The sequence below is a fragment of the Colius striatus genome, chromosome 6 (assembly GCF_028858725.1).
Source record: "Colius striatus isolate bColStr4 chromosome 6, bColStr4.1.hap1, whole genome shotgun sequence".
NCBI lineage: Eukaryota > Metazoa > Chordata > Aves > Coliiformes > Coliidae > Colius > Colius striatus.
In genome coordinates this window covers 20859629-20879194 of record NC_084764.1, presented here as the reverse complement: position 1 = coordinate 20879194, position 19566 = coordinate 20859629, and the positions used below count along the sequence as shown (strand labels likewise).

Genomic DNA, 19566 nt, shown 5'->3' with positions numbered 1-19566 from the left:
TTGCTTTTGGCATCAAACCATCCTGTATCAATTAGTTCCACAATTTATTTATGTGTGACATAAAACACTAGATGAGTTCTGGAAGGGAGATTGGACTACATGATCTTTCAATGTCCCTTCAAACCCTTAAGATACTGTAATTCATCTTGATTTTTTCCATACCTTTGCTATACACCCCTTTGCTCATCTTTGTGCCAAATTGAGGAGTCTATTTAGTTTTTCTTCTTTTAGAAATAATTCTATAGATCTCATTGTTTTGCAATTCTTTTTTTTTCCCCCCCACATTTTCTCATACTATGAAATCCAAATTCAGAAACTGTTGGAGGTGTAGGTACAACATGGTCTTCTATGATGGCTTAACAGTATTTTATGTATTTTAAAAGTTAATAACCGTTCTGGAGTCTTTCAAAATCCACCTGGATGAGTTCCTGTGTGACCTGATCTAGGTGGTCCTGCTCTGGCGGAGGGGTGGGCTAGATGATCTTTCAAGGTCCCTTCCAGCCCTTGAGATTCTGTGATTTGTTTTATGTTGACTACTGCAAAGAACTGTGTTTATGTTTTCAAATAATTACCCCTCAGGTTTTTTTCAGATGATTTATGAGGAATTTCAGTAGGACAAGCCTCAGGACTTTTGAGTTTCCAGCAGATTTCACCACAGTTAATAGTATGGCTCTTCCATTAGGAAATTCCTTCTGAATTCTTAGGGGAGTAGGATCCTCTGCTAATAGTTTTGTGCTGTCCACTGTCTCATTTACTCCAAAACTCCTACAAACTCTTAATTCTGATGAACTTCCACAGACTTATCTGTTGCCTCTCTTAAAAAAAAAATAATTAAAAATCCTCAAATAGACAGTCCATACTGAACAGAGGAAAAAAAGATTTAACAGCTTTTTCCCTATAGCTCTTTCTTCCAGAAAAACTTTTAAAAACAATTATCATTTATCTACCATAAGTACACTAGTTGGTTTCCTGCTCTACTGGATTTTACATTGGTAGTTGCTGTGTCTTAAGGCAGATGTTCCTCTTATTTTTTTTATTTTGTCCTGCTTTAAAATGTTACTGTTTATTTGCTAAAGTTCACTCTTTCTTCTGTTTTCTTTGTGCTTGATTTCAGATGTAAATTATGTCCTTTTCTGTTGTGTACTGTTTAACCTTCTAGATTTTTTGAGGGGAAAGTAGTCTTATAACATCTTCTTTTGATAGGTAATATGTATTTAATCTGATCCCCTAATATCATGAAATGGTCCCAGTGTCTCCTGAAAGCATTTACCCTCTTAGCTGTTCCTCTAATTTCTTTTAAGCATCCTTTGTAATTTGTATGCAGCTCCCTGTTTTGAATGTAAACATTAGCATAGAAAATATTTTGGGGGTTTTTTTACCAAAGTTGTTTTTTTTAACTATGTTGTAGTTAGTGTTCAGCCAAATAATGACAATTTCTTATGACAAAATTAGTGCATGTAGTGCATGTTGCTTTTTCTCAGAATACAAGCCTCATAGATTTCATGGCAATAACCCTTCCAGTGGTGGCACTTTAAGTGAATTGATTCTCTTTCAATTATACCTAACCACTGAGACAATGAAGCAGATTCTGGTCCATTTGAAACAATTCTGATATCCTAAGAGAATAAGTAATCATAAGAACACATGCATTAGTCTTCCTAAGCAAAACAAAATTGGTTTTTATTATGTTCTAAATTCTAACACTTAAAGGGTTGTAAAGATAATATACAACATGAACATGAAACGCTTAATATACAATTAAGAGGTTACAGTGTTACAGGTGTGTTACAGTCTCTTCTCACCTATACTTTGTGACATTATGTTATTAAATATCCAAAACTTTTACAACAGAAGTTCCCCTTCCATTTAGCTATACTTCAGATGGATACTAATGAGGAATTACTTTCAGATAAATTGACCACATGGTGTTGTTAACATCTGTTACAATTCCATAGATCCAGTTTAGATCTCTCAAAAAAACACCCTACTGGCATGTCGTAAAAAGTCAGCTTTGCTGCAGTAAAAGACAAGAACTTAGGTTTAAATGTATATTCTTTTGTATTAAAAATTAAAATATGCATATATTTTGATATATTGGTGTACACTTACAGAGGTGTGCTTTCCTAGTAGTTTACTGTGGGCTTGGCAGTGTCTTGTTAGTGTTTGGACTTGATGATCTTAAAGGTCTTTCCAAACAAAGCTATTCTATAATTCTAGTAAGGTTTATGATTATGTTAATAGTTTCTTTGAACAAAATTCTGTCTGTTCAGAGTTCTGCAGATTCTAGAATCTATTTCAGTATAAATAGGACTGACATTTTTCCACAAGTATGAATGTATCAGGAGATTTCTTCCAGCTTAGGAAGTTAATTCTCCTGCTTATCTTCAATTAAATTATCTTATCTTCAATTAAAAGTTCTTGAATGGATGCACTGAAACCTGCAATCATCTGTGGATCAGATAAGCCATCTTGGGAATGTAGCTCTGTGCCTTCATGCACAACTAAGTTCAGAGCTTCAAGGCCTGTGGAGAGGAATACATGAACATTACCTTCCATTCTTAAGAGTATATATTTCTCTTAAGAGAAATAATTTTCCCAATTGTAGCATCAAAGATGCTTTTAAGGTAAGAAATTCTGTAAATCTTACTTTTTAATGGTGAAAAAGCAGAGAAAATGCTGCTATATTCAATTTCTGTTTGGTTGATATGGAGTTCTTTGTGATAAGACCTTTTTTTTTTCTTTTTTAATGATAAAAAGAAAATCATCCATGAAATTCAAAGAATCTGAAAAATCCTTTTTTTTTTTAATCTATTATCTATCTGTTTTCTGAATTGTTTTCCCGACTTTCTAGTAATTCCATATGGTACTTAAATTATCACTTGGCTGTTATAAAAAATACCTGGATACTTTCTAACCTACAAAAAGAACAGCCTGCTTTGAAAATAGCAGCTGACATAAAGAGCAAACATCTTTCTTGCTGAGTTGGAAATTTATGTATTTGCTGTACTGTAAACAATCTAAATTAATTATGTGAAAGAACCTCATCCTTCTTTATAATGCCTTTACTGGATTGTATTTTTCCCCCACCCTTTCTTAACAAAATGGCTTCTGCTGTGTATTCCATCAGTGGTTTTTATCCATTTCAGACTTTCTTCCTAAGGCTGTTCAGTGTGAGGTATTCACCAGTTTTGCCTTATTTCATATCCATTTTCCCCAAATATTCAGTCTTTTGCCCAGATGTGAATATATCTTTAACTCCTTGCCTGGTCATCTATAACACCCCACAAAGCCCTGCAAGCCCTCCACCTTCTTTTCCATGAACAACAGTGACAATTAAAACCTCGTCTGTCCCCCACATCTCTAACAAGTTTACATGCAAGCATCATAACTTTTCTTTCCAGTTAACTGATGAGGATTTTGTACAATCTTGTATTAATACAAGCAGCAGATGAGATTCTATTTCTTCTGGACTCATTATGTGATAACAGCTACTGGCATAAAAATTACAACTGTGCCATCAAAAAAATACATTCTCCACGTTTCTTGTCTTTTATTTAATTGTTTTTTATTTCATTCATTCATTTGATCTTGCGACTCACTTGTGTAATTTGTATAAATCTAAGGCATGAACCACAGACTAAATCTTTAGTTGATGTAGCTGTTCAAAACATCACTGAAATCAGTTACTGATTGTACCCAAGAGTCCTCAGTGCGTAAATAAACAACTTTTCTTGTGGAGGCACTTATGTTTATAGAAAGAATACAAAATGGTGTAGAAAATAAAAGTAATGAAATTATAAGCCAGTTGTAAGATCAAAGTTGTTCTAGTTTTCATGAAGACATATGAAACTCCCTTAAAAAAGCTTCTTTACACTATTGTACAATCAGCTTTGCTTCTAAAAATGTATTTTCTCTTTCTGTGATCAAATGATATACAAAACAATTCTGCTGCAATTTTAGAAGATAAACTCACTAATACTGGTATTGATTTTCTGCTCAATAATCCAGTGCTTTTCAAATTTTTCTTTTGCCCGTGATTTGTCTCTCATTGATTGGATAAGGGGACAATCTATCCATCTATGTCTTTAACAGAAACCAAAAAGCAACAAGATCCACATCCTGTAGCTGTAGGCCCATCAGGGGACAAAAGATCACGATTAGGTCAAGTGTCAAAGACCTGAGGATTGCCAAAGGGCAGGGAGAGCTTAATTGCCATTTACGGTCCAGGATAAAACAGACCAGGCTACTGGGTTTGGGGAAGAAAACAGAAAATAATTTAATGCAATACCAACTCAAACATAACCATAACCAAAATAAAACAACACAGCGTGGTACAACAGTGAAGAGCCCGACCAGCCCTTTAAGATCACTTTCTCTCCACTCCTCCTCTCTTCCTGGGCTCAGAGCCCTGATCCCCGTGTTTTTACCTCCTCCTGCCCTGAATGGCCCAGGGGGGCAGGGAGTGGGGGTTCCAGTCAGTCTATTCCTGATGGCTTCTGCCATTTGTCTCTCCTCAGGGCAGATGGGCTTCGTACCAGTCCTCCCTGCTCCTCCATGGAGTACCTCACATACATGGCAGCCCTGCACGGGCTGCTCCGATGTGCATTTATCCCAAAGGCTGCAGCTCCTCTCTGCCTCTCGTGTGGGGCTGCTCTGGGGCCCACAGGCTCTCCAGCATGGCCTGTGCCATGGCCGCCTCCCCACATAGTCTCTCGCCTGTCTGGGTGCACTCACATGGAGCTATTGGTGGCTCTCAGTCCTGCCATGGCCCTGCATGAGTTGCAGGGGTACAGCCTGCATTCTCACCACGGCTTGCAAAGGAGTCTCTGGTCTGGTCCTCCTCCTTCCTTCTTCCTGCTCTGTGGGGTCCACGTGGTCACCTTCATCTTGTATCACTCTTACACCTCCAGCACTTCAAATTCCCATCCCTAAATAGTGATCACAGAGGTGTCAGATTGGCCCAGCTGGGCCGGAGGTGGGTCTGAACCCAGGAGCTGGGGGAGAGTCCAAAAACTCTTGACTGGGTCTTCACTGCAACCCACTCCCTCTGTTACCAAGCAAAAGCTGCTCCTTGCTAAACCATGACAAGCTGGTACTGCAATAGATAAAGCACTTTTTGTATACATTTACAATGTCTTGTAACCTGTTTAACCTAATTAAATAGTGAAACCCCCATAATCATAGCCTCGATCAGTTTCCCAATTCAAACTCCCGATTGAGATGTTTATCTTACCCTAGCTGGGCAAGGATGTGGTTGTTCAGTGTAGTAGGCATGGGGAGTAAGTTCCTGATGTGCTAGGCAAATGCAGCTCTCATTGAGTGCCAGTGAGCTCCAAACAAGGGTTATCTCCAAATACAGCCACTCTAGTTCTAAATCAAACACTAGCCAATTTTCCTCCAAGATCTCCTTCTCCCACCCGCTCTAACCTCTCCAGCCATGGACTCCCCTCCTTAGCAGAATAGACTCTCCAGTTTCCTCTACACATCAGAGCAGCACAAATGAAACCACAGACTTACTATTGCCTATATAGTAAAACCATGCTATCTAACTGTGCAGCAACTAAACTCTGAACTTTACTAATCATGAATTCCTTTGTAACAAATTTACATTCTAATTCATTCCTTTACACGTTGGATAACAAACCAAATAGAATGTTTACATATTTTACAAGAAGGATGCATATATATGCGCATGCATGCTCTGTGTGTATGTGTATACACTTCTCCATACTTGCTTTGTGCAGCTTTGCCATGTTTTGAATCCAGCTGACCAGAATAATTTGAATTGGAAACTCAGTACCTTCAAGACCTGCATGAATTGATTTGTTGGGGCCTGGGCTATAATGAATGTTATGGAGTCAGTCAGAAACAAAGAAAGTCTGCAGTTTGTCTTTGAATTGCCTTCTACAGCAAAAAAGGACAGAAAGGAATGCCTATGTGATAGCAAGCTTGAGCAAAGGGAAAACCGAAACAGCAGATTGTGACAGAAACAAGGTCAAAGCAAGAAGATAGGACAGGACATTAAACTAAGCACTGTTAGAAGACTGAATAGAGCATTCAATTTAGCATTATATGATTGATTGTACTTGACTAATAAATTGTAACATATGTAACTAACAATAATATAAAGTTAACTAAATGTAAGGTAAGCATAACCATAGTGTGAGAGAAAACTAACTGAAGGCTGAACAGATGGGGTGATATTTTAGACACAATAAGGCTGATGTTTTAAGCACAATAGGGATGACGTTTTTACACAATGAGGTTGGTGTTTAAGTTGTTACAAAAATGAAACTTTGAGGCCTTATGCATAGCGCGTGATGCTTAGTATTAACTTTTTGCCATGAATTGTAGCACGTACACAGCATTTGAAAAAGGTATATAAGTGATGATTATGTGACAATAAATTGGAGCTGACGCACATCATATTGGTATCTGGTCACTCCCCTTTCATGCAACAAAGAAGAAGAAGAACCCCTGCACAAAGAAAAAGAACCCTGCATTGATTGAATGTGTGTCCCTTTGCTTTTAACACTCTATTGGGACCAATGTTACTCAGTGTTGTTCAGCATTATGAAGTGCAGTGCATTACAGCACCCTTGCAGAAGTTCATAGCTTCCCTCTGGGTTATCTTACAGAGTTTTATGATTGGTAGGACCCATGAAAAGAAATCTGTCACCAGCAATGTAAGCAGAGCCAGCAGAATCTAATTACCATGACCATAACAATGATCAGCAGGTTCCAAGTCATAAATCTAGTAATTCTTATCTGTCCTACAATTCCAATACATGTTTAGGCATTTTCACCTGAGCCTTTCTAGTTAAGAAGCTCAAGAACTCACAGAGCGACCCTTAGTCATGTTAAACGTCATAAGAACTTGTAGAGAAAATACTTTTTTGGGGAAAAAGGAGAGTAGAATGGGTCTTCTGTATATTTATATTGCTTTCAAGTACATAGTGACAAATTTATTCCATCCAGACTGGAAACGAAAACTTATATATCTCAGGTAGGATACATCACCTTGCTGTCTCTGCTTCATGGCTGCTTACTAGTCTGCCAAAACCAGATTTTAGGCTTTGGGAAACAAGGGTGGAAGGGGCGGCCATATTCTAGCTTTTATTGAAAAGCATCTTTCTTGTCAAAACTGTGCTTGGTTTGTAGCCATCTATTGATATACTTTCATTTTCCCATTCTTTTTGTCTGTTTCTTTATACAATATATAATACCTAAAAGTGTTATTCTCAAAGAGAAATCTAATTTGCAAAGTACCCTTTCTTCCTGTGCCTTAACCTGCAGTCATTGGTCCAACAGGGCTCCGTGTTGAAAAGAGTGGAAGTGCTAAATACATGATGCAGCAGAAATATTTTATTCTCCTCTAGAGATTCATAATTCACATTCTTGTCTGTAAAGCCTTGGAGTCAGGTAAGGTTTCTAGGAGCTGAAATCACAGTCTAGAACACTGCATTGATGTTTCTTTCTTGGTTAATTTCTTCTGGCTTTTTAAAAAAATAATTTTCTTGGTTTTTTTAACAGGATTTTAAGACGCTAATTTACACCACTGTTCTGGAAACATGGCAGAGAAAAGTTGAATCTCACATAACGTTTACCAGTGGGTCTTTTTTTAAATCAATATTTAGTTTTATATTTTAAAGTAGGATGCTGATTTTTGGAAATTGGTTAAAATAGAGTATATGATCAGTGTGTTAATACAGTGTGCCACATACATTTGAAATGCAGACATTTAGTTTTTCCAAAAGAACCAGAAAGCCTTTTCTTTTATCTCAATTCACTGGAATTACAGGATTTCAGAAATGCTTTACATCCCATTCAGAAATATGACTCTCCTTCTCTGTGAAGAAATTAGATGGTCTCTTAAAGTGTCAAACACAAATCATACATCATGTGATGCTCTCTGCTCTCGAGACCATCTCAAGAGGCAGACAGTCTACATGTGGCCATCATGTTTTTCATCTACAGTCCAAATATAAAGTGCCTCTGTGACTAGTCTGATTCAGGTCTATAGCAGCCAGTCCCAGGACTGTAAGATGTGTCTTTGTTACTGTACTGAGAAGCTCAGAGAGAAGGATGGTAATTTCCTGTCTTCTTGTCTTCCTGTGGCACAGTCGTGCAAAGGTACAGTCTTAGGCTAAATACAAAAGAGTAAAAGTTGCATGGATTTCAGTGGAACAGGGCCAATTTCCATGACAAATTGGCATATGCAGTATTTTAAAATATATTCATGGGTAAAATGCAGCAACATCCTACTGTATATAAATTACAGTTTACCTATTTGTAGATGACTTATAGCTGTATAAACAGGCAGAATGTCACCAAGAAATACCTCATTGTACTTTTTAATCTGTGAATTTAGCAAAATTGTTTCTCTATGAAATATGAAGACTTATTTGCAATTTGAACAGCATTGTAAAGAGTTTTGTTTGTTTTCTGGTGCATATTGTTTCACAAGGGCAACTTTTTTGTGTGTGTATGTTAGATGTATTCTACTGTTTAGAATAATAACACAGAATGAACTAACTTTTTCTGCCAAAGCAAATTAAGAGTGATTTGCAGCTGTTGATCATCTCTCCCACCGCCAAAGTCAAATTAAACACAGAGTGAAAAATAGCAAGAAGAGCTGTTAGTTTAGGATAAACAGATTTTGTTTCCAGATGAAACTACAGAGTGTGTTTTAGCCAATAATCACACAGGCATTGCCGGCTGGGAGTGAATTAGAGCATCCATCTGAAGGAAAGCTGCCATCTACTGAGGCACCCACAGCTTCTGCGGCAGCACTCACTGCCCAATCCAACCACTCTCTGCACTCCACCCAGGACACTTGAAAATAGAGTGTGTGTGCTGATAAGATGTGCAGGCATCCATTGTTTAAAAAGTAAAAAAAGAAACTAAACAAAACTCAACTTTTCCTCAAAGCTGAGTTTCAGGCTTTTTGACTTTTACTTCAGTCTATCTATGCTAAACAAATCCAACACTAGAAAGTAGACTATTTAATCTGACCACACATAACAACATGCCTCAGTGAAAAAGACTACATAAGATTATGAGATTTATAGCCTTTTGAGGAGATTGCAAGTGAGATTTTAAATAAAGTTCTACAAACAGCATTGTATGCTATTTTGGGGCATTTTACTGTTTTGAAAGATTTTTTTTTTTTTCTGAAAAGTTAAATAAGCTTATAATGAGATTTCTTCCTCTTCTTCCCCCCACATATGTGCATGTAAAACAACACTAAAATTAATATTTTCATGTTTTCTTTAAATGAGGTCCACTAGGAAGTAAAGAAAAAAAATCCATACAATTGTTAAAGCTTTTCACAAAATATTTTAATAAGGACGTAACAGCTTTCACATTAGCAATTTTTAAACTAAAAGGAGCTGACTCATAGTCCATTGTAGTGAACTAGGATTTTTTTCTCTCAGTTCAATGGGCTTTGAATCAAACAACTAAATTTATACATTCTTTTAACAGTATCTAATTTTTGGTGAAAGAAATGTACAAAGTAATATCCTGCTTTCTGCTGCTGAGAAAAGTTAAAGGGTAGAATTTAAAAAAAACCTGTAGTAAGTCCACCACCATAAATGTTAGATGCCTTAATTGTCAACCTTACATTTAACACTGTACTTAAGCACCATAGCTACCAGTACAATGCTACAGGTATGCTGCTACTAGAGATTTTTCCCAATCTCTTGCTTTAGATTGCCAGCAGTTATAATTAATACAACCACAGTATTGTGCTAGAGAAGTGACTTGTCACAGCTACTGAGACACCTGCCAGTGTGACACTGTTAACATAGGTGGTAGAAAGCAAAAAAAAAAAAAAAGCTGCTTATTTCAACATGGTCCATACTGATTCTTACATCTGGCGTAAGAGGCAACAGGGATAGAAGGTTTTGTGTAATTAGTTGTCATTTATCAAACAAGAAAGCTTCACTCATCTGTACGAAAATTGTTCTGTCATAAGAAGGGAAGAGAAAAAAAATCAGGAGAGACAATTTGTGTAGGAGAGACAATGTAGATGAAAGAGTTAGAAAAAGTGACAGCCTTTTTATCTAAAAAGGAGGTTTCTTGAGCATCACCCATTTTAAATACAACCTTGCAAGTAGCCACCACAGACATAAGTGCACAGTATAAATTGCTTTAGAGAAACACATTCACAACACAGCTACAAGAAACCAATAAAAAATCAAACAAAAAGACATCCGGCACACACTAAACCTAAGGATTCTCAGAAATGAAACATTAAGAAGCTCTGGATCAGTAAATTACATTGGCAAACTACGAAACCTTTTTTTTGTTGTCTTTTTTTTTAGTGCAGTGGAAGAAACTGGAGCTAGGGTAATAGCTATTATCAAACAGCTACTTTTTTTCTCAAGTATTTATTTCAGATATTTCAGATGATGGAGATTTTGAGACTAATCTCTCATTTTCCATGTAGGCTAAAGTGACTTTGCTGCCATTCAGGTCATTCAAAACTGTCTTGGCTCCCTTTATCACTGTTTCACAGCTGATGGAGCAGGCACAAGACAATAGCTTCACAGTCTAGTGTTCCCTTTAAACTTTATTATTAGCACAATTTATTGTATGTATGGACACATTCAAGCATTTCCCAGCTCAGTGCTCTCCCCGACTCCCAGCTCGGTGCTTTGCTCCCTGTGAGTCACGGAACTGTTTATCTCCCATTATCAGCAACCTGCTACACAGCTCTGAAGCAAAGCAATAACCAGATTTTTTTGTGAAGACCTTTTCTGCCCTACTTCCCCTGAGTGCGGCAGAGACAGACAGCTCCAGCCCCAATGAAGTGGAAGCTGATTGCAAAGCAAAAGACAGCTCCATGACTATGCTGCTTATTTTCTTGGGGCCTTCTTGCTTCCCGCTTTCTTTTTTATTCCTGGGGGAAAGCAGAGAGAGCTATTTGCTCCTTCCTACAGGAGGGCAAGGTGTGTTGGGGAGTACTTTTCCCAGCATTTCTAGTCTCTCAAGGGGAGGTATGTACTGACAGATGCTGAGTGGAGTCGTTTTTAGCTGGAGGGAGCCTGAGCAAGAATGCCGGAGCTTGACTGAGACAGGCTCAACTCCATGGCTTGGGGGTTCCCACCAACCAAGGGGGATGGCAACCTTTACAAAAAGTGAAGGGACAGTGGCTGTGGGACCCATACAGCCACTCAACAGACACAGAGAGGGGTGGCAGAGCCTGGCTACCAGACCCTAAGTCAATACATGAGTGTGGCAATTTGCTAAGTGGGTGTCAAAGCATCAGCAAATATACCCATTCTCAACAAGCATCAGCAAATGCACCCGCTCTCAAAGGAGGCAGATAGGGGTGGGGAATGGGGCAGCAGACCGAGGACATGGGGTTTTCTTCACACCTTGTGCCAGACACGGGTGTTGGTGGGCAGGACTGAAACTCCCTCCCTCCCAGCCTCCCCATGCCACAGCCCTGGCCTTGCTCACCCTCCTGCTGGGGGACAGTAGGAGAGCGAGGTGACAGGAATGCTTCCTCAGAGGGTGGTAATCCTAGAGGTGCAAGTACCATTCCTGTACATGCTCCCTGACTCCAAGTTGTCTGGGGGAAAGTCCTCCACGCTGTATGCCCTGCTCTTGAGGGCAGTGGCATAGTAATCGATGGGTTCCTCTGCAGCATTGTCCATCCAGCTGAGGCAGAGCAGCCGCTGGAAGGACCGCTTGAAGTTGTCCGAGAGAAAGCCATAGAGGATGGGGTTGGCACAGCTGTTGGCATAGCCCAAGATGACAGAGAGCTGACTGATGGTGGCATCATCCTGCTCTACGAAGACATTGACCAGCTGCACGATGTAGAAGGGCATCCAGCAGATGACAAAGACCATCACCACCATCATGACCATGAGGGTGATCTTGCGCTCCGAGCGTTTGCGTTGCTGCCAGCCAGCCTTCAGAGCCACCATGCGCATCTTGGCAATGATGAGGATGTAGCAGAGGCAGATGGCCACCACAGGCAGCAAGAAGCCCATCAGAAAGGTGTAGACCACAAAGACCACCAGCCACCTCTGGGTGGGCTCTGGCATGAGCATGTTGCAGGCCACCGTGCCATCACTGTTGGCTGCTGTGTTAGAGAAGATGATGATGGGCAGGATGATGAGGATGGAAAGCACCCAAACACCCAGATTGACCATTTTAGCCACGGTGGGCCGGCGGTACCTAGCCGCCTTGATGGGGTGCACCACAGCAATGTAGCGGTCCACGCTGAGCACAGTCAGACAGTAGATGCTGGTGAACATGTTGATGGCATCCACGCTGAGCACCAGGCGGCAGAGCAGCGAGCCAAAGGGCCAGTGGTGCAGCAGGGTGGAGGTGACCAGAAAGGGGACACTGAGCATCAGCAGCTCGTCCGCGATAGCCAGGTTGAGGATGTAGATGTTGGTGGCTGTCTTCATCTTGGCATAGCGTAGGATCACGTATATGACCATGGAGTTGCCGCACAGCCCCACCAGGCATACCACGGAGTAGATGAATGAGATGAGGATGGCGCTGCCCTGAGACTCGCTCAGGGTGCTGTTAGGGGCGCCCGAGGAGTTCCTGCCGCTCGAGTCCATGCCCCCCGCCGCCGCCTCCCCCGAGGCGCTGCCGGATCCGCCGCCACCGCTGTCGCCGCCGCCGCTGCCGCTGCCTGCACCGCCGGGAAGCCTGCTGCAGGTGCCATTGGGGAGCATCCTCTGCCCGGACCGCCGCCTCCGGCTCAGCGCAGCGGGCGCCCGCCGCTGCCCGCGCCCGGCATCCCGGCAGGGCTCCGGCGCGACGGTTCCGGGGCGCCGGCGGGGAGAAGAGGCGGCTGCCGGCACCGCTCTCTCCGAGTGGCCGAAATTGCAGCTCCCCGGCTGGTGAATGATTAATAAGCAGCGGCGCGTCACTAGCTACGAAAAGGAGGAGGGAAAGGGGAAAAAAAAAAAAAAAAAAAAGAAAGGAAAAAAGCAGGAGGAGACGTGAGTGTCCCTCCCAGCACACCCCCACCTCCCCCCGCCTCACATCCCGCCCGCCGCCTGCTCGCGGCTCCGCCAGCAGCGGGGCTGCCCAAGTGCAGCCTCCCTCCTTGTTCCCAATGCCCGCCCCGCAATGTCCCCAGATCCCGCGTTGCTCTCACCGTCACTGCTGTTTCCCCCACCGCGTGCTACCCTTCCACCCCGCACCGGTCCCTTCACAGCCCCACACATCCTCTCTTGACCCTCCATTCTGCACTTGGGTCCAGGCCAGGGGCATCCCAGGCAAAAGGGCTATCCTTTCTCCTTGCAAAAAACTGAAAGGTCGTGAGGATGTTGACATGCTTCGTACCTATACAGCTGCTGTAGCCCTCTCCTCTCACCACCTTGTGTGCATTGCCCAATCCATAGCCCTGGTACCAGGCATGGCACTTTGACAGGATACATAACCTTGAGCCCTAAGTGCACAGCGCTGCCTAAAGACAGCAATGCCTAGCCTCCTACCACCACACAGCTCTACATCCTCCCACCTTATCCTGTCCCACTACTACCACTAAATGTCACACATTAGTAGCTGTTGCACACACTTTACAGCCCTGCCTCTCTGCACATGCTCTGTCCTGGGACATACCGACCTGTCCTATTCTGACACCCCAGCACATGCTCTGTGTCTGTCCGTGATAAATCCAACAGTGCTACACACTGAAGCTCGCTATTACATCACTATTTACACCACAATGGTGCCAAGATCACCCTACCCATGCTGCTATGCAAAGCTAACACATCATCTGTACACTCTTTGGCCCCGTCACATACTGCATCCGCTCTTAGGATCACCTCAAGCTCTACCATCACATGCTGCATCACCAGCACTACAACCCCTTCTCTTAATATTATACTCAAAACAACCTGGCAGGGTTGTATCCACATAGGGTGAGGCTATAAATCCTCCTCAGTGCTATATAGTAATGCAAATTGTTAACATCATCTCCATTTATACCCTACATATATGTAGCCATCACGACCTAAATGACTTATGCCATGTTACACCTGTACACCCACAAATGACTTCTACACACTTGCCTATACCTTACAACTTGTACACATGCCCTGATTCTGAACAAACACAATCATACACTGATAACTACAGTTGTGGTTTTACCGCAGCCAGCAACTAAGCACCATGCAGCCCCTCACTCACTGCTCCCCCTCACAGTGGGATGTGGAGGAGAATCAGAAAAAAAAAGTAAAACATGTGAGTTGAGATAAGAACAGTTTATCAACTACAAGAAATCAAATATAATAATTACAACAATAATAAAATATAATGATAACTGTAATGAAAAGGAATATAACAGAGAAGAGAGAGAAATAAAACCCAAGAAAAGACAAATTATGTCCAATGCACTTGTTCACCACTCACTAATTGATGCTTGAGTAGCAATTTGCCCCTTCCCAACAACTCCCATCAGTTCCTATATTGTGCATGACATTCTATGGTATGAAATAGCCCTCTGGTTAGTTCAGGTCAGCTGTCTTGGCCATGCTCCCTCCCAGCTTCTTGGGCCCCTGCTCACTGCTTTGCTCCTGGCAGAGCACAGGAAACTGAAAAATCCTTTACTTAGGAAAACCACATCTTAGTAACTCAAACATCACTGTGTTATCAATGTTATTCTCTCGTAAAATCCAAAACACAGCACTGGAAAATTAACTCTATCCCAAATGAAACCAAGGCAGCTACTCATACTGTCATCTCTAGACAGACACTGCTCCCTTACACACCTCAATACACAGCTGCCCATTCCATATTAACCATTAGCCAGACATGGTTACTCTCTAATACACACACCCTCACACCTGCATCAGTACTTCCAGAGCACAGGCATACATACAGGATACTCAGTAAATGCTTATTTGAGTGGCTGTAGCCACTCATATGTGTGAGCATATCACACCTGTATGGACATCAACCTCCTTCTTCACATAACTGTTGCCTGTGAGCACCACCTACTTTTGTCAAGAACAGACCCACACTCCATAAATATCACCACAGTGCATCTGCTGCTATACGCTCCCCACAGCGCCACTATACTCAGCATCATACATATGCATCCTTATAACCCACTCTTTTTACCATGCATACCATTTCCTCCTACAGTTCACACATCTTCCTATCACTATCTGCCCACTATCACAATTATACATATTATCACTAACCATCACTTTAACATGCAGATACATACAGCATTACCATCAGTTCATTATAACTCATCATCAGTGATTTAGTCTCTCTCGCACTGTATATACCTCCATACCCCTTATCACCACTAGCAGCTCTTTCAACACATACATGTAACCCCTCTGACTGTGATTTTGCTCATGCCAGTCATCACAACCAATCGATATATGCATAAACACTCCAAAGTTACCAGCAAATGCCCTTTGACACCTTGCCAAAGGTATTACATTTAGCACATGCACACTTTTGCGTGACTTTTAAGCAGACTGTTCCATTTTCTTCCATGGTTAAAAAGTAGATTGTGCATTTTCACATATATATGTATATATACACTCCTAGACATAAATTTAATGACAGATAAAAGTAACCCTATTCAGTTTTAATAATTGCACACAAGTACAATGTAGATGATACTCTTTGTTACTTTTGAGGACTTTTAATATTTCTGTTCTGGTATAGAAATGCATCTATTGAGCAGCCTTTGCAAATGATCTTGCCATTCTTCAGACTACTACTGTATATATGTGTTTTAACTAGGTGTTAGAGTACTTGGGGATGTCATTCAAGATTTTTTAGAAAATTCAACCTTGCATTTGGGGATTTAGAGATCACATATTCTGATGTGTTACCATCACAGCTTCTAGTAAACAGTGAAAAAACCCCTTTACTACAATATGTAAAATTGTTACTTGTAGTGTGCTACCTGACACTGCTCAAATCTCTACAAATATGTAAATTCAGATCGAGAATTATTTTCTTTAAAATTTATTTCTGGGAGAATATGACTCAACTCTCAGTCACTGATATCAGAAGGAGCCTAAGTCAGTAGCTGCAAACTCATCAACAAGAACATCTGGTTGATGGCAGTACTTTGTTTGAAAATCTATAGTTAAAATAGAATCCAATTTTTGTTCATGTGAGCATTAGTTTTAATGGACATTTACTTATGGAGCACTGATTGAAGGGTTTCCTTCTTTCATAAATTGGAATTTAACAATAGTATGACTAGAAACATGCATGATTTTAGTGTGCTCTCTATGAACATGGAAGCAAAAAGAATTGATTCTGAAGCTATTAATAACACTGCTATCACCACAAAATTTCAGTTTTTCTGTGCATTGTGCTCCATTGCATTTCCATACATATAAACACACAGTCACTCGTCGAGGCACTTTAGACATTTTAGTCATACTTTGACCCATTTTAATTAATTACTTGGCAGTGCTAGTATTTGGCTATGCTCTGCACTCAAAAGGGTCTGTAAAAGTTCTTCTATTGAAATAGATGTAGACATAGATACTTTCTTACTTCAATGATTCAGAACAAATTTCCTGTAAATTATAAGGTGTTAACCTCTTTAGGCATCACACACGTACCTGCTTGACATATATCCCCAGAAGATTCAAAATCCCATCATAGGCACAACTATAATGAGGTACCATGTGCTCTATATCCTACTTAGAAGGCTTGAGGATATCTGTATCTCTATATGTTGAGGTTTCCTTTGGGTATGGAAAATTACACTCACATTGAAGAGTTATACCCTTTTCCAAAATAAGAATTGTCTGCATGTCTGCCTTGTCACTTAAGCTGATATAAACACAATTTATATGTATTAATTTACTGAGAAATTCTAGCTACTGATCTTTACCAATCCTCAATTGCCTGTTGCTCATGATTCAAAAGTTTATATTTCTAAAACCTACTTGATAAAATAGTAATGCTTGATAAGAAATAATGCATTCTATTACCCCATAAAGATATGACACCATTGTGAATACTAATGATGGCTCATTTCAACCTCATGAAACAAAAAATGTAGTTCCAATAATCAAAATATCCTTTAAAGCAGAAAATCTGATTTTAAATAAGTATAATTTGGGAATCTGTTTAAGTATTTTATTTTTGTTACAATTCCTTTTTTTACCTACGGACTTTGCCTGTAAAGAGTAGGTGAGAGGTCTTAGCTTGTATTTATGAAACAACTGTCACAAGAGGGGGAAGGGCAGCTTGAGCTTCTCAGCTTGACCTAAGAAGCATTTAAATACTTTCCAATACCCCATTTCTGTAGCAACAGTCACTTCCTCTGGAAGGGTAGGGGAAGCTATGCAAAGAGCTCATGCCTGAATACTTCTTTGTTCTTTTGGGACAATGCTAAGTGTCTTAGGGTACAGGTCATCCCATGCCTGGGCTTATGTTTAAGGTCAGGAGAGAGATAAAGCCAGCAACTCCAGCTGAAAGGAGCTAAAATGGGGTTTAAAAGCTGCATAAGGTAGCGGAAGACTCCACAGATGCTATCTACTAACAACTTTCTGAACCATAGGTTGAAGTGTCTGGGTAGGGTGCAATCTACAAATAACCTTATCTAACATTTGGATTAGAGTTAGAAGAGAGACAAAGTCAAGAGCTCCAAAGGACCTGAATCTTAAGAGAGTTTGCCAAAGGGTGAGGAGAAGACTTTGCAACTTTTTCTTCCCTGTCCACAATTGTCTTATGAGACATGGCTGGCCTGTAAGGGTAAGGTCCATCCCAAGCACGTTTTAGGATTAGACTTACATGAAGCAAAGCCCAGAACTCCAGCTGATGAAGTACTTCTCATCCTGATATTGGGAGCTTGATCCTTAATTTTCTTTCCTCAGATGAATATTAGCCCTGTCAACTCCATCTGAAGTATTTGAGGCAGGAAAGCCAGTGGCAATTAAAAACAGCCTTCTGACAAACATTTATACTGATGGTGAGGTAAAGTGGACTCTCAAAATCTGCTGCCTAAAAACTACTACAAGGTGCTATTCACCTGGTGTCACAGTGTCTCAAGTATTGTGGCAAGAAAAAGGAAACAGTCAAGACAGTACAAAGGAAGTCTATGGTAATTTATGAAATATTTAAAACCCAGGAAAAACCAGTATCTTTCCACTTTCAGCACAGCACTGATGTGGTCACTTGTGAAACTGCTCTAATGTGTACACCATGAACCTTCAGCAAATTCAAAAGAGTTTTGGTAGGCTGAATCCTTTCAATGGGTCCCACTGACCAGTCAGTAAAGTGTCTCCTATTCAGACTCTAGACACCATGTGCAGCATTCAAATCAAACATTTTGTAAATCTTGCTGAGAAGTTAACAACCAACTATTGCTACAAAATAGCAAAATATTAACTAGTTTTGGTAATCAGTTGAATTGTAATCTGTTAAGTTTTGTTAAAAATCATTCAGAACCCATTTCAATTGCATATTTTTGGAAATCATACATTTTTCATGATCTTTTGATTAAGACAGAAAATTTTGAGCCTCTTAAACGACTCAGATATAAATCCTGTTCTTGATTTATAACTGATATCATCGAATGTGCTGTGAGTCAGCAGAGATTTTAACTTTTCATTAGAACATCAATATATTTTAAAATGTTTACCTTTCAATACAGCTATTGTATCTTAGCTGTCGTGGTTCTGGTTATCGTTTCACTTTTAGCAGATTGACAAAACTTTACATTAATTTTAGTTATATTTGAAAGTGCAGTGCAAATAGACAGATGGAAGCCATTCATTATAATGGTATGTTAGAACGCATTTTCTCCTAAAATGAACATTTTTTCATTTGAACTTTACAATTAATTGAGCGATTAACATCTATTCTGTAAAAACAGATGTTTTAAATGATATTCATCAGAAAATCAAGCTGTTGCTTAGTGAACATATAAATGATTCTTTGTCTCTTGATCCAGAGGCATTTATTTCAGACTTAGCTGCTGAAGATATTAAAATCAGATTGTTGACAAAAGCTGCATTACATTGAAATTCTTCCCACCTCATCACGTTTTCTACTGTTGTATTTAATAACTGACACAGGGTACCATTACCAAAATCAATTATCTGGCAGAGTCTTACAACAAACTGCTATGTGTCATTATCTTTTTCTGGAAAGCTATGAGCTGAACAAATGTGCTGACAGCATGCTCCACAAGTTCTCAAGAATAAGGTTGCTGCCCCAGTGAATGAGATCAGACATAGTGCCAGATTCTGATTGCAGATACTATTTTCCAAATCTGAGTAATTCTATTGGTTTGTAATTAATCATGTTTGTATTGATGTATCAGCGGCTAGAACCTCAGTTTTCACTTGCCTCCCTTTAAAAAGTAACTTGGTCAAGTAATCAAGTCATCAGCAGTAAGGCACAGCTGAAATGCTACTGAGTATGTTTTGGCTGTAAATATTGCCAAGGACAAATTGTATTTAGCAGGTTTTGATCACGCCTGGTTAAAACCTGCCTGGAGAAAGACAGTTGTACACAAAATCTTGTTACTGCTTGGTTAACTTGACTATTTGGGAAGAATGAGGAAGTTGTACATGTTGTTTTAGCTGGATA

At 40.2% G+C, this 19566-nt stretch overlaps 1 protein-coding gene across 1 annotated transcript; it reads right to left on the bottom strand.

Moving 5' to 3' along the window:
• Positions 1 to 11516: 11516 nt before the first annotated feature.
• Positions 11517 to 12704, bottom strand: SSTR1 (somatostatin receptor 1). Its single transcript, XM_010208914.2, has one exon. The coding sequence runs from the start codon at positions 12702 to 12704 to the stop codon at positions 11517 to 11519; it is 1188 nt and encodes a 395-aa protein (XP_010207216.2).
• Positions 12705 to 19566: the final 6862 nt, after the last annotated feature.

What these genes read in the sequence shown, in the direction of transcription:
- SSTR1 (XM_010208914.2), bottom strand. Translation starts at nt 12,704, where the DNA reads ATGCTCCCCAATGGCACCTGCAGCAGGCTTCCCGGCGGTGCAGGCAGC.